This window comes from Drosophila suzukii, chromosome 2L (assembly GCF_043229965.1).
Source record: "Drosophila suzukii chromosome 2L, CBGP_Dsuzu_IsoJpt1.0, whole genome shotgun sequence".
NCBI classification, from domain to species: Eukaryota; Metazoa; Arthropoda; class Insecta; order Diptera; family Drosophilidae; genus Drosophila; species Drosophila suzukii.
The window spans coordinates 1,990,930-2,006,976 of record NC_092080.1 but is presented as its reverse complement, the minus strand read 5'-3'; the positions used below and the strand labels follow the sequence as shown (position 1 = coordinate 2,006,976).

General features: G+C 40.0%; 1 protein-coding gene and 3 non-coding genes across 4 annotated transcripts; 2 read left to right on the top strand and 2 right to left on the bottom strand.

The window, feature by feature from the left end:
* Nucleotides 1-123: 123 nt before the first annotated feature.
* Nucleotides 124-195, bottom strand: TRNAP-AGG (transfer RNA proline (anticodon AGG)). Its single transcript has one exon. It is a non-coding gene; the product is annotated as a tRNA-Pro (tRNA).
* Nucleotides 196-299: 104 nt separating this feature from the next.
* On the top strand, nucleotides 300-371 carry TRNAP-AGG (transfer RNA proline (anticodon AGG)). The gene has a single exon. It is a non-coding gene; the product is annotated as a tRNA-Pro (tRNA).
* A 608-nt stretch (nucleotides 372-979) lies between these two features.
* Nucleotides 980-1,051, bottom strand: TRNAP-AGG (transfer RNA proline (anticodon AGG)). Its single transcript has one exon. It is a non-coding gene; the product is annotated as a tRNA-Pro (tRNA).
* A 10,924-nt stretch (nucleotides 1,052-11,975) lies between these two features.
* On the top strand, nucleotides 11,976-12,855 carry LOC118879010 (accessory gland protein Acp29AB-like). Its single transcript, XM_036821970.3, has one exon. The coding sequence runs from the start codon at nucleotides 11,999-12,001 to the stop codon at nucleotides 12,797-12,799; it is 801 nt and encodes a 266-aa protein (XP_036677865.2). The 5' UTR covers nucleotides 11,976-11,998; the 3' UTR covers nucleotides 12,800-12,855.
* The last annotated feature ends 3,192 nt before the right edge of the window (nucleotides 12,856-16,047 follow it).

Sequence of the window (16,047 nt, the reverse complement as noted above, 5' to 3'; positions counted from 1 at the left end):
TAAGAGGGGCAAAACAACAAATGTTAATATTATTTACCCATAAGTCGTTATTTGTGCAACAAAAATAAAAACAATAAGCAATGTTTATAATTTGAGAAAAAAAACAAAAATGTATTTTCACTTGGGCTCGTCCGGGATTTGAACCCGGGACCTCCCGCACCCTAAGCGGAAATCATACCCCTAGACCAACGAGCCAGTTGCCACTCGCTTGTCCAAACGCCTACTTGTTTTACCGGGCATGCACTGCGCAAACAAAAACGTAAAAACTCGTTTGATTTTGTGAGCCGCCTCGATCACCTGGCTCGTTGGTCTAGGGGTATGATTTCCGCTTAGGGTGCGGGAGGTCCCGGGTTCAAATCCCGGACGAGCCCAAGATGCTTTCTTTTTTTTAACATTGATCTTTAATTTATTGTTTAGTACTTACAGAGGACAATGTTACATACTTAGTTTAAGCGCTTTGACAATAAAATGATCACAATCGCACTTTTGTAAATTGTTGTTGTTGAATACTAAAACAAATAACAAGGCTGTCTCATTTTTAGGGGGATTGCTAAAAGCAAATCGGAAATCCATTTTATAACAAGACAAATAAATAAATAGCAAAGTTATAAAGGCATTGTACTCAAATGTATTCTTGATATCATGGAATTGGGATTATTGCTGTGAGAACTTATTTGATACCGAAAAACCCGGTATTATAAGCCGAACCATCAACCGACTTATCAGTGGCAGTCTCATTTTTACAGTTACATGATTGGTATCAAAATCTGCTGTTGCTTATACTAGCCAATTTTTCTAAGGCCTTAAAGGTCAAGTGACGCGACAAATTTATGCAAAAAGCTTAATGACTGTGTTAGCCTATCGTAATATTTATACTGCTAGTAAATGATTCGTTTTTCCGTACACCTTGAAATAGGTGATAATTACTTGGGAGCTGTGCAAAAAAACAATTACTGTAGAAAAAAAATTAACTTCTCTTGGGCTCGTCCGGGATTTGAACCCGGGACCTCCCGCACCCTAAGCGGAAATCATACCCCTAGACCAACGAGCCAGTTGAACGGAGCGCGCCAAAAATTCATTTTGTTATGGCGGCCTCTCCATGCGCAAGTGCAAATAAAGCTTTTGGAAGGGTTCCAGTATAGACTCGACTGCTAGATACCCTTCCCTTCTCTTACCGGTCTAATCAAACTTGCTCTGCGCTTGCGCATTATAAAAATCTAAATCTTACAGCTAGACTTTCCAGTTTTTATATTTTTCGGCAGACAGACTTAGCTCAACTCGGTTCCTGATCAAGAATGTGTGCTGTTTATATGTAAACGATTCTTTTCGCCTCCTACATACTTCTCGAGGAATACGATATACCCATTTCCTATAAGGTAACGGGTAAAAAAACAAAAGCGCAACCAAGAGCAGTCGACTCATTACATGCCATTTCAAGTAATTTCTGCCGCAGCCAGCAAAAAACAAAAACAGCTGAATAAATGAGCTTGTTCAGACCTCGATGGTTCCAAGCAGTCTGCCGCATCATCGACAGGGAGAAGGGTGTAGTCAGGATTTCCAAGAGGGGTGTCAACTTTACAAATACAAATACGTTAGATACAAATATGTTAGATTAGAAAACCAAATTTAGATGTATAAATTATCTAATAATCAAAAACCAAGAAATGTTTTAAAAATAATATTTGATTGTTGAGCACTTTTCCCACTTCTGACTACGCCCATGCAATGGACCTTCGAAGAAGTAAGGAGTCCCATTCCATAAATGTCAACTAACGTTCCCTTGGGACGTGCGACTGGGCTGGACTAAAAAACCCTTTGGCGAGTTTAAAATGCAGAATGCATTTGCAGTTATGGAGTTTTTCCCGAGAACTCTGGGATATCTGCTTTTGGACACTTCTGCTGTGTTTTCCTTCTGGATCGATTGCCTTTTTAGGCAGCAGAGCGATTGTGACGTCACTTTAAATGAGTCGCAATCGATTTGAACTCTTGCCAATTGGAAATGGACTATTGAAATTGCGCGATTGATTTCCCATTCGCCGTTAATTCGCATAATTGTTTTGGCTACTTGGGAAGCAATTCGACAAAATGTTGACGAGGCCAAAACCAAAAGAGCAAGCTAATTCAAAGCGAAGGAAAGCAAAACGTGTAGAAATTAGTGAAAATTACAGGCCGCTGTTTGACCGGGGAATCACGATTTTCACTTCATTGGCAAGCCATCGATACAATTTGTTTGGTTTTCCTCGCTGTCTGTCCCTGACCCTTGTGGGGACACTCAGGAAAGCAAATATCCCGAGTGGCGCTTTTCTCTCTGCTTTTTAAACCCGGCTAACAATCCATTTTATTTGATTATCTACTCAGCTGCCGTCGCGTGGGTTGCCGACTGACGTGACGGAATAGAAATTACTTAATTCCGGCGATTGGCAGGCCGACTTCAGTGGCATGGGATCAAACGGGGCTAAGCGCAGGCAGGTGATTCGATCGGGGGTCACTGAACTGATATTGATTATGGTTTCTATCTGAAACAATTCAGGGAACGGAGTTCAATCAGAAAATGCACAAAACCCTTACATATTCCCTCCTTGTCTTTACAGACATCTCACCAATATGATATGATTTATAAATTTATTTTTAATGTCATGGTTCATATCTGACTTAGAATTTGGGTCACCTATGATTCAGGCTACTCCGATCTGGTCATCGCTAACAAGTGCCCAGCTATAGTAATGAGCATGATCGGGTGGAAGTCGTCCGCCCCTCCCCAACGCAATTCCCGATCTCGCCCCGTCCCATCCAATCATCCCCCAATTGGGGCCTCCACTTCCACCCAAAGCAGGCCTCCAACCAAAGTCGTCATTACCATGTTGCACACCTGCAATTACCATCTAGTTGTCCATGCAATTTCCAGCCTGAAATTGAGAAAAGTCTTCGCCTATGTATATAATGCAGCCACGAGCTCTGATTAGTCTGTGATACGCAACTGGAAATAAGAACAAACCAGTAACATACAGAGAAAGAAACATTAATTCTAAAAAAATGTTTAACTTTAATGTTCAAAAATAGCTCTTTATATGGACTTGTAAAAATCGAAGTAATCGAACTAAATTAGAATGTGTGAAAATGGATATCAAAGTTTTTATTTAGGATATCACACCGAAAAGCTTTTCCCAGCCGATTATCTTTTCCATTAATCCAATTAAACTATAATTTTAGACGGTGAAAAATTCGACAGGCCAAAGCAATTTATGGCACCTCTGCCACTCACGTCCCCCAACTAATTAAACACGGGTCGTAAACTTTTATGATACGCCATAAAAGATACGACACTAAATCGTTGAGCAACTTCAAAGGATTTCGCTTGGCTCTTTCACTCCGGCAGCGCTTAACAAGCGCCAAAAACAAAATCACCGCAAATTAGAACAAACCCATCACGATCGATTACATTAAATAATGCTACGCCTGGGCCGAAGTGCAATTTTTTGTTTCTTATTGTGGCCTGGCCCCTTGCCGCCACAGATTCTAACAAACTGCGACAACATCAAAGGCCCAGCCACGACCCAATTGGCCTTCTTCTCTCAGGGACCGAAGGGGCTCGGGATCCCAGATCTCCAGCTCAGCTCAGACCCGACTTCATTGAGGCATAACGTCCGCCTCGGATTCCTTGGGCCTGTTATAACGGCCACGAAATCGCGCTTCCCAAAACCCAAAAGCCAAGGCAACTTGCAACTTGCAGCAGTGGCACAAACGGTAGCTGGCGTTGATGTTGGTGAAAAGGGAAAATTGTTTCGTTTCGTTCCGTTTCGATTTCGCTCTGCTTGCAACTGCAACTGCGACTCTCAGGGGATATTATGTTTGGTAGCTGTTAACATAAATTTATACTGCCTTTAAACTAATTGACGATGACAACTTCTGTGCAGCAGAACAGCAACAATACCGACTCGAAAACGCTGCTGGCATACTTTTCTAGTCATCCCTGTTCGCGGATTGTCTTTGGGATCGCTTTGTGTTTGTGGGCTGGACGCGATTTACGAGTGCCGCGATCTTGAAATGCCCCTGAAAGCATTCACCAAATGTGTGTGGCAGTACCACATTTTGTTCGATAACTGAGCTAATTGGAAGGTGTGCGTCAAAAATCACGTTGAAAAGGCCAGACCTTTTAAGATGTTTTTAGCGTAAAAACCTAGAAGCACCAGTAAATTAAGAAAAAAATGGATCATGTGATCAGATGATATTAATTTCAGTAATATTTGCTGAGTTTTACAAGAATAAGAAGTAAAAACTTTTATACAATTTTTTAAAATGTATCATTCCTCCTGAATCTTATGATTTTTATAATCAGTAAAATGTTGTAAAGGCTATATATTTTTAGAAACTATGTGTAGATGGTACACTTTCTTTTGACATCCTTATACCATTATTTTTTTCGTAGATCACTAAAAATATTATTTATATATATACATCTCTTTAGATTTCAACTTTTGCAATAAAGATACTTTTTTTTAGGTTTACAAGCCGCCTTCTCAGAAAACTGACAACTTCTTGCACATTTCCCCTGATTGATTGAACACATTGACATCGGACTTCGCGCGGCTGGGCTTCCTTGACTCGACTCTCATTGGGAAATTCAGTTTCATTAGATTTTCCATTTTCATAAACGTGTACGGTCATCAATTGTCATTAGTGAAATTAAAAGCCGGCGAAGATAAAGTGCCGACTGTCAAAGTGGCCAAGGAAAGTTTCGGTTTGGGACCGTTTCGACAGAGTGAACTTCTGTGCGCCGACTCGAGATCAAGATAGTGTGGCAATTGATGAATTCGTGGAGGCGAAGAGGCGGCTAGGAGAATTGGAGGATTGGAGGAACCACCAGCACCATGGGGCCACTGGGGAAGTCGACAACAAGTTGTAAGAACAAATAAACAATTGGTAATTGTTTCGAATTGGGAATGGAAATGGAAATGGCAGTGGATTGGGATTGCCAGCTATGAGGAGGAGGAGGATGGGGAGGACGAGGAGGAGGCACAGAGACCCGGTGACACACATTTCCATCCATTTTCCAGGCACACACCATATACACTACATGGATCGTACACGAGCTTGGAAACCGAAAGTCACACAAACCGAGATAATCATCAAACGAGACTTCGACTTCGCCTCCGACTTCGACTCCTCTACGTTTCTGTTTCTCTGGGCCATCGTGTGAAACATAAATGCGCCCAAATTGATTTTTAAATGCTCCTGGGGACCGGGACCTCTCCTCTGCCGAGGATTGACCCAGCTCAACCCTCTGGGAATCGGCTGGGAAGAATCGAATTCAGCCTCTCGGCTGTCGCTGCCGTAATACGCAGACCCCGTTTTTGGCCTCGGCAGGACGGGAATGAACGAAAAAATCTGTTTACTATTTAAGGCAGTAACAATTTGTTCGGCTCACGTTTTTGGCTCGCACATATTTGGCTAGGATGCGCTTCTTTTGCCCCCGAGAAGAAAAGAGATATACGAAAAAAGTGGGGAAAGATGGCACCGCAATGCGCAAAGTTTTCGGGGGAAAAGGAAAGGAGAGATGGCCCGATCCCAGATCCCAGATCCCAACGCCCACAAGGCGTTGCTGCTACAAATTCCCAGCTGGCCGATATGAAATCACAAAAACATTGCATAAACATCGGTACATCGGTGCTGCGGTGGACAATGGGCCACCTAAATGAACCGATCGTAAATTGTGCGGTAGTTGGGCACACAGTCAAAAGATCCCCCTTCTGGGATCTGCATCCCCATCTCCATCCCCGGGTAACTGTGAAGTCATAAATTTGTCGACCGTTCCCCGTTTCTGCCGGTTAACGGAGCGTGCACAGTGCGTGTCTTTTTCGGCCTGCAGTTAAAGTTAACGTAACAGAGCACACACCCCCAAGGGAATTAACATGGTCAAGATCATCTCGGGATCGTTGCCAGGTGGGAAGGCAGGGGGTCCGGAAATGCTGGGAAGTAATGCTTTGGAACTGAATGCCGAAGGCAGTACAAAGACCAGCTTAAGCACTTACACATAGGTTATTATTAAATCTACAGCTTTTAAAGTGTGATAAGTAGGGGCTTCTTAGTGTTGATCATTAAGACAATTTTGTTTAAATACTTAACTAAGCATATGATAAACTTGGATGATTTTATAGAATTCTTTTCTCAGATGAGATGAACCAGTTGTAGAGCCTTAACTTGTGGTTAAGTATAAGTTCCTTAACTTTGGTTTTTTGCTCTTGAAACCTCTAGAAAATCGTCACCGCAAATCCAACCATCCAGTCATAAAAAGTAGCTGTTCTTCTTTATGAGCAGTGATAATTTACGGCTCGGCCTGGATAAACACACTTTCGGAGATCGCTCGGTCATTGGTCGGTAGCCAAAGCAATCGAGTAAACCATTGGTTAAAGGGGCCGAAGGGGTCGATCTCGAATCTAAGATATCTGATCGAAAATGTTCTCCAGGCCAAAGGCGAGGGCAGGGCGGGAGAACCCCAAATCAAATGCCATAAAGAAATGTTCGGCCCAAAAGTCTAATAAGCAGTAGCCCAGGCTCAGCCTTAATATTTTTAATTGAATTTTAGGCAGTGCCTGTCAGGCGACTGGCCAAAATGGCGGCAGAGCTCCGGCAGAGGGGGCAAGACAACAAATTGTAGTTGGGTGTGGTTTGGCTCGGTTTCGGTTTGGAAATTCTCCGGGCCAAGGCAAATGTCGAAACATAAATTAATATGCAGGCAGGCAATAGGCGGAACCGACGACCAAGGCAAGGCCAGTAGTCGGTAGTCAGAAGCCGGCCAGGTTTTATTGATCTCGCTGGAGAAACTGCAACTATGTGGCGGCAACTGTGCAACATGCTTGCCAAAAACATTTGCTCAGACAATTTTCTAATACCGATCATACATGCATATAAATCTTGCGGCAAGTGTGCCTGTGCGTTTCTACCCTAGCAAAAAGGTTTCCTTGGATGGTTATCCAATTTGAATAGATTCCAGCTGATGAAATATGAAAGCAATTTCCTGGAAGATTAACTATACCTTTTATTACGCTTGTCAGTATATTATAAAATTGACTGAACAAAGGACAAACAGAATAAAAATCATTCAACTTAACAGAATTATTAAATTTATCAGTTAAGTGAGATAAAAAACTCTTATTCATTTTTTAAATTAAGAAGAAAGTACCATCCTCTTCATTTGGGTTATAATACATTTTCTAATCCCCATCAAGAGTATATAAATCTCTCACATACTTAACCATTTATTTATTTTAATGACTATCTTCACTCCCCGAATTTTTCGGTTGGGTGGTGCTGCAAAATTGAACATGAACAGGAGCAACATGGACATGCATCAGCAACAAATTCAATTCGAATTTCCCATTGAGGCTGGCGAATTCTATTTAAATTGTTTCGCCAATGCCAATCGAGGTGGATTCTCTGGAGCTCCGTTTAATGGGCAGTTGGTTGTTGGTTGTTGGTTGTTTGCTTGTTGGTTGTTCTTGTTGCCGATGTGATGTTGCTGCTGTTATTAGATGTTGCTGCGGTGCAGAGACTGCTGCCTGGGCGTTTAACCATTATTATATATTGGCCTCATGCTAGTCATTCGTTTGATTTTGTGTTTTCCCCAGCTTTTTGTTTTCCTTGCTGCTCGAGTAGGCCGCAGCCTCTGCAATTTATTCAGCAGTCTCGGTCTTGTGGGTAGCCTTATACCCCGGTACTCAGATACCTCTATACCTCTATACCTCGATTCCCCGATGTTTTTTCGCTGTTGCTCTCGTTGTTGCCTAGCTGTTGCCGAGACATTGATCTAATAAATGTGGCCGGTGGAGGTCCGTGCTTTTTGTTTTATTTCGTTTTCCTCAGCAACTCAAATTGCCTTTTGCGTAGTCGTTGTCGGTTTGATCCACTAAACCAATAATGCCACAGTGCTGACCCAGTTTCTCCAGATACTCCCCCCATTTCGTATATTTTTTTTATCGCCGTTGCAGCAGCTTGTTATGCGATTTCTGTGGTAATTATAGGAATAGAAAGATGCTAACAGAAAAAGTTGTCCAAAACCTACACACAAGCAATTTGCAAGCGAAATGCTGTATTTTCGCTGGGTTTTCGCCCCGAAATTGCAAATCGAAGAGCGGGTTGGGCCGGAAAGCTCTATATAGCGATAGATAATTGGGCGAGATTTGGGTTAGCTTACTGATACTTCCCACATAAGATTGTGTCTTGAATTTTGATCTAGTTGGGATAAATTATATCTATTTTGGGGTATTTTACAAAGTTCCAAGTGTTTAGTTAAGATATTTGTAATCATCTCCATAAAAAATAGAGATTGGAAATAGATTTTCCTTCTGGGATACTTCCTACGTAAGATTGTATCTAGAGTATTGATCTAAAATAATGTTTTTATAATTTGTAGTAGATTATTGCAAGTTTTGAGATACTTCCCACATAAGATCGTATCCAGAATTATGATCTAGAAAAATGTTTTCACTATTTTTTGAGTACTTTAATCAAATAAACAGGTGTTTATAGTTTGATATTTATAATATCCGTTAAAAATACATTATGGCAAGTTTATTTAGCTTTGGAGTGTTGGTGATACATCCCACAGAGATTGTGTCATTGTTTTCGGATAAGACAATCTGAAGTATTTTAGAAAATTACCAAAATACATTAGACAAAATCAGATATTCAAAACAACATCCATAAAATATAAATTAGGAGTTTGGAGAATAGATTTAATATATTCTCTAAAACGGTTTTTAATATTTTTGCAATGTGTGTGAGTTTCGTTACTTTTCATATGTGAATTTTCTTTCACCCTGACTTTCCAAGGCCCCCGAACCGAACTTAAGAATCTTTAAATTATGAATGCCCGCGGCGTCGACGGTAGCCGGAGATCTTCCAGCGTTAACTGCCGATTTATGGCCCAACTTAGCACGGTCAACCGGCCAGAAAGAGTTAAGGAAAACACTAACTCGGGACGTAAGTTAAGTATGCCAAGTTGGCGATCTATTAGAAGATATGCTAAAAGCCCGCGCCAAGCCGGGCCAAAGTGAGTGGCTGCCACTCGACCGCCTGGCAAACACTTCTGTTAATGACTCGTCTCGCGGCTCCTTGGCCAGTGTTAATTTGCGGTCATTAGCCAGGTTCCCCAGCTCCATTGGCCAACTCCGATGGAAAACTGCGTCTTCGACTCCTTCGCGGCGTTCAATCAATTTGCGTCTGCGCGGATTCTTTTCTCTCTGGATGGGACGCGATGTGATGGCGGGTAAAAGGCTTTCTTCACAATGGGTTGTTAGCCCACAATGGGCTTTTGTTAACGGTTAAATTACACTTGATGCCGCCTCTTAGGCTAATGATGCGTATGGGAATCGGGTGAATACAAATGCTAATTCATTTGCACTCTGCCCCGCCAGATTGGCTGATTTATTTATGCAAAAATGATGCCGTTGAAGGCGCTGGCATAACAATAAATTACGGACACAAAAGTGAATGTTTAAGAATGGCTAAATGGGTCAGACTCGATCGGTTACGGTTGCAGGTGCCCGTTATCGGATAATCGGCAAATTAAGCCGCCCGATGATATATTAAGTGGCTCTTTAGGACCGACCTGCTAAAATCCTCCGACACGCCCCCCGAAAAGATGCCATTGCTAACCCAATTTCCCCGGTAAGGGAATCTGCGTGCGATTCAAATTTCCTTTTCCTTCAATCGCCATTGGCACAAACGTTCAACACACACCTGCCGAGCGGGGCCAACAAATTTCACTTATTGCCAATTTGCTGGCAATGAAATAAAATACTTTTCTTCCGCGACGCGCCTGTTTGTTGCCGATAGCCAAAAACCTGACCACGATGGACTCCAAAATCAGGGAGTGCGAGAGGGGAATCCCCGTCCAAATTGAACGGCAGCCCGCGCGGTCTCTGCAATAAATAAATTGCGAAATTTATTTGGCGGCACTTACGCGTCGCTTTTTTTCATCGACTGCATTTTCCATAGTGATTTATTTGCATCGATTGGCGCGGGGCTCGGGCATCGGGCAGATGATCCAGCCCCGGTAAATAGATGGCTAGAAAATATCAATAAAAAACTAAAATATTCTAGGTTATGGCCAGTGCCAGAGATGCGGCAGCAAGTGCGTGCCAGTGAAGTGACTGAAGATAGTGACAGGTGAAAATAATCATGGTAAAAAAGAGAATTATTCGCCTGCTTAAAAAAATGTAAATATCAATTCGATATATGATTAAGTAACTATAATTTTTACCATTGATAAAAATAAATTTGATATTGGGAAATGGCATTACATTGACTTGATACGGAATTTCAAATTATCATTATAACTCATCAATTCTAAGTTAAATATTAAGTTGTATTTTTTATCAATTCAATTTAAAATTTATTTTAATTTTTTATAGAAACCTTTCTTTTTCCCAATTTCAGTATTAACTTTAGGCTGGGCTTATAATTTTAAGGAATACGATACACCGCGTTTTCATACTACCGAATGTAGTGATTGAAATATTCAGTCAAGTTACCAGCTTATATTTTTAAATCACAAAATTCAGCCAACTTCATTCCTGTCCTACAGACACAGTTGACTTGGCCAAGCGGTGACTGGCGTTTCCAGTCCCAAGTTCCCAGGGGGCAGCATCTCCGATTCAAGTCGGAACAGCTTCCAGCTGCTTTTCCGCGAATCTCTCTCGGGTTGTGTGTGTGTCTTTCTCCCACCAAGATGCGTCGGCCTTTCGGGCATTTTCAATTGATTTTCAAATTTATCAAACAGGAAGCATCTCTGGCTACGCAGAGCGAGAACTCGCAGCAGTATGGGGCACTGGCTCTTTCTATGGCTCTGGATCTGGCATTAGCTCTTTCTGCAGATGTGGCTCGCGCTGCGTGTCCATTTAACGGCATCTTATGGCGCAGGAATTGGCCAACTCCACATCCCAGACTCCGAGTGTCCGCCAGATGGCCAAAACCAAACAAACAACCAGCCAACCGAGCGACAGACGACAGGCAAAGTGTTTCTGTCGCCGCTGATCGATGCGGCGAGTTTCGATTCGGCTTGGACTTGTATGGCGATCTGGCTGACAATTTGTCAATTGCTCGCCCAGCTTTACTTTGCTAATTTAACTGCTGTTTTAATTAGCCACCGCGCCTCCGGCGAATCTGCTTAAGTGACTGCCTTTGGGTGGGAGACGAGTGAGCGTTATTAATTGGCCGGCTTTTAGCAGACGATTCAATGGCCGAGTGGCAGGTGACAGGTAGCAGTTGCTATTAAGTCACTTTACATTTCCTGGTGAGTCCTTTTGGGATTCTAGTTCAGTTGTTAAATGTCGGCTTATAAGAAAATTTATGAAAACAGAAAGCTGTTTTATCGAAAGAAGGAAATTATCTACTTCCTGTACTTCTTCTGGTTAATTACGTTATTTTCTAAAATGTTTATTGTTTCTTGTTTAATATTTTTATTTTATCTTAACAAATTAAAGCTAGTATAAAATACTAAAATTAATATTTAAAAAGAAAGAAGGGGCGCTGGAAGCGAAAGTCCTTCGGCCCGGTTTAGTATTTTATTTTTAAAGGGTTTCCCAAATATGAGGGACAGAAAATCTAAAAACAGAAAAGCTAAAGGAAAGATTGCAAGACTATTGGTAGGTTAACTTAAGAAAAGATTTTTTCCCTTAAAGGTTTTAAATTAAAAAAAAAAATAAATAGTTTATAAAATTGCTTTTAACTGAATAAAATAAATTTGAAATAACATGCAAAAATATTAAAATTAACGCTGAAACACATTTCTTCTTCCGGAATAGATAACGTCTCGTACAAGTAAATTCTGCATGAAAAGGTTATCTACGTACAAAATAATCATTTTGTGGAGCCTCAGTAAGCAATTGTTATTGATAAGACTATATAAGTAAGGAACCTGTATAAAAGAAGCCTTCAAAACGCAGAATACATCAGTTGCATTCTGGAACGGAAAGAATTTTCAAGAGGTATTACAGACATGCACAAGCTAGCAATATTGTTATACATGATAGTTACTGGTAATCGTTATAGATCTCTAGCAGATCATGCTCCTTCTATGTGCTTATTACAAGATCCTCCAAATCAATGCGGAGAATTCTGCCTTACCGCTTTAAAGCCTCTGATCGATCACATTGCCAATCACCAGGAGCTGTGGAACTCCCGTGATGCGGTTAAGTTGAATGCAACACTGGAAAATATAGCCAAGATAAAGGATCAACTGGAAGCCGTACAAGAAACATTAAAGGGTATAATCGCTGCGGACTTTAGAGAAAAACTCGGTTACATCCAAGTTCACCAAACAGCCTTAGAAAGTCAACTACAAGCTTTGCAGATTAAGATGGATGTCCAACAAACAGCTTTACTGGAATCCCTTTCCAAAGTCAGTAAGAAAAGCATACCGCCGAACTTTAAGCGGATCGGCTCAAGATTCTTTGACATCGAAGGCAACGTAAAGCTGGATTGGAGAAGTGCTGAAAACGCCTGTCGCCATGTGGGTGGACATCTCGCCATCATCCAAAGCGATGAGGAATTCGGGGCCATCAATGCCAATCTCAATAGGAATTATATCTACTGGCTGGGCATCAACGAGCCGAACAACAGAAGTGAATTTATGACCTTAGATTCCGACCAACGAGCCCCTTTCTTGAAATGGCAACCGGGTGAACCCAAATACATAGATGATTCCAATCATTGCGTGGTCGTCTATAAAGCCCATATGTGGGTGGATCCTTGTAATTATAAGGCTTTCTTCATTTGCCAGGCAGATGATGTTATTTAGTATATAGTTAAACACAGATTATCCTCTTATGTGTAAATAAAAATATTTAATATAAAGATGTCTGCGATGGATTTAGGATTTAATTGGTCTGTCTTCTTGACCAATTTTGTGTTACATACTTTAGAACATGGGTTTACAAAAGACCTATAACTTAGACGCTCTTTAAAAAAAAAAGGTTCATGTAGAATATTAAAATTATAAACTACAAGCTCATAGCTATATACCACTTCAAAATCTGGATCCAATAACTCAAGTTATATAATCGAGATATGCAGTTTCGAGTTCTCGTTCTGAAAGCAATTCGAAATACAGAAAAATATAACATGGAAGTCGGCTTGAATTTTGACCATCTTTAAAAAGATAAAGTTTAACGTAGAACATTAGACTATTAAACAATAAATTCATAGAGATATCCGACTTTAAAAACGGGATCCAATAATTCAAGTTATGTAATCGAGAAATGCAGTCTTGGGTTTCTATCCTGATAGCCATGGGAAATACGGAAAAATATTACATGGGTTAAATGGGAAAATGGGTTAAATTTTTGACCTTCGTTTCAAAGATAAATTCTAATGAAGATTGTTAGAGAATTTAACCACAAAATCATAGAGGTATCCCACTTCAAAATCGGGATACAATAACTCAAGTTATGGAATCTTATCGTGCAGTTTTGGGTTCCGATTCTGAAAGCCATGGGAATTACGTAAAAATCGAACATGAAAATGGGTTAAATTTTCGACCTCCGTTTAAAAGATAAATTTTAATGAAGTTTATTAGAGAATTTAGCCACAAATTCATAGAGGTATCCCACTTCAAAATCGGGATACAATAACTCAAGTAATGAAATCTAGATGTGCAGTTTTTGGTTCCCATCCCGAAAGCCATGGGAATTACGGAAAAATATAACATGAAAATGGGTTAAATTTTCAACCTCAGCTTAAAAGATAAATTTTAATGAAGATTATTAGAGAATTTAACCACAAATTCATAGAGGTATCCCACTTCAAAATCGCGATACAATAATTCAAGTAATGGAATCTAGAAGTGCAGTTTTTGGTTCCCATTCTGAAAGCCATGAGAATTACGGAAAAATCGAACATGAAAATGGGTTAAATTTTTGACCTTCGTTTAAAATATAAAATTTAATGAAGATTATTAGAGAATTGAACCACAAATTCTCTGAGGTATCCCACTTCAAAATCGGGATTCAATAACTCAAGTTATGGAATCTAGAAGTGTTCCCATTCTGAAAACCATTGCAAATTCGAAAAAATCGAACGTGAAAATGGGTTAAATTTTTGACCCTCATTAAACAGATAGATTTAAATGTAGAATATTAGAGAATTCAACAACAAACTCATAGAGGTATTCCATTTTAAAATCGGGATACAATAACCCAAGTTATGGAATCTTGAAGTGCAGTTTTTAGTTCCCATTCTGAAAGCCATTGGAATTACGGAAAAATCGAACATGAAAATGGGTTAAATTTTAGACCCTCATTAAACAGATTATTGTTAATGTTGAATATTTGAGAATTCAACCCCAAATTCATAGAGGTATTCCGCTTCAAAATCGGGATACAATAACTTAATTTATAGAATCTAGAAGTGCAGTTTTGGGTTGCCATTCTGAAAGCCATTGGAATTACGGAAAAATCGAGCATGAAAATTGGTTAAATTTGTTGACCTTCCATTAAGAGATAAATTTTAATGAAGACTATTAGAGAATTCAAACACAAATTCAAAGAGGTATCCCACTTCAAAATCGGTATAGATTGTAGAATCGGATTGTAGAAAACCATTCTAATTCTGGTAAAATCTAACATAAGAATGGGTTAATATTTAAGTCTCATTAAAACTAAATTTTGAAAGTAGAAGCAAACATGGTCAAAATATTGCATACTTTTCCATGCACTTTAGCGTCTTTTAGAGTGTTTGTTTTTGGAACTATTTAAGGAAATTACAAGACGCTTACGTTGACGTGACGTTTTAGAAACGTAATGGTGTAGCGCCATTTGTTATTGTGGCCATTTCGTGTCTTATTTAGCGCCGTTAGCCCCATTGTTTGTTTTTGGAACTTCAATTTTTACATTGCTCTTTTGTCTCTTTAATGCTTTGCTAGAGGGCGCCACAATGTATTCCATGAAAAGAGGGCGTGTCTAAGATTTGATATGCCATTTTCTGCTCAAAAATAGGGGTGGAGTCCAAAGAGAGAGAAAATTACCCTGAAGGGGAATTTATTACTGGGAAATTTTTCAGCTGCTTAATGTTTAAAAAAATATTATCTTATATAAAATGAATTAAAATATTAAAACTAACATTTTTAATGTTTGATGATTTGTATACTAATATTTAAAAGTGCCACTTTCTTTTCATATACTTTTTTTAAAGTATGTAAGCCAAAAATAAGGATATCTTTAATCATTTTCAATAAGATATGTAAAAATATAAGAACAAAAACGAAACATAAGATTATTTTAAGTAGGGGTAAACGATAAGGACACCAAAATTGGTTCGTAATCACTATCAGCATTTTCTCAAAGCTGGTAAGGATGGCAGATACAAAGGATCCTTGGTCTCAAATTTCCCTCAAGAAGGCGTTTCAAACTTGAGAGCACCCCACCCCCAGTATTTTGCCACCCTCTCTGATTTTGCCACCCCATTCTCACCCCTCCACCGCAGTCGCAGTCGACGTAGCTGGCAGAAAGAGAGAGATGGCAACTGGGGGAAAGGACAAAAGTCCGGGTGGAGAAAAGGGGAGGAGAAAGCAGAGGAAAAGTGAGGCGGCAGCAAAAGTTGATTAGATGGATTTCGTTTGGTTTTTGTGTTTTTAATCACACACCAATTTCATTTATTAAATCTTCGCATCAGCATTTCATTTCTCGCATTCCCTCTCGCTCTCTTTCTCTGCTGCTGTCTCTTTCTCTTGTGGAGTGCCTTTCTTTTTGCTTTGCGACGGCATTTTTGTTTTTTTTTCCTTACCGTTCTGTTTGTTGGTTTGGCCCTCTCATTTTCTCACACTCTTGTTTGTTTGTTTGTTGTTTGCTCTTTCTCTCATTGTCACGAGCAATTTGACTCTCTCACTCCCCCTCCTCCCCTCTCTTTTCCTCTTTTGGCCCGGGCAAAACTTTTTGCAAAATGAAATTGTTTTCGTATTAACAATTTCATTAAAATTAAATTACTTTTATTATTCCGACAGAATCAGACGAACGAAAGGAGAAAAAGTCGGCCTCCCATTTCTCCCCCTCC

Bases quoted from the DNA above. Each gene is read 5' to 3' on its own strand.
- LOC118879010 (XM_036821970.3), top strand. From the start codon at position 11,999: ATGCACAAGCTAGCAATATTGTTATACATGATAGTTACTGGTAATCGT.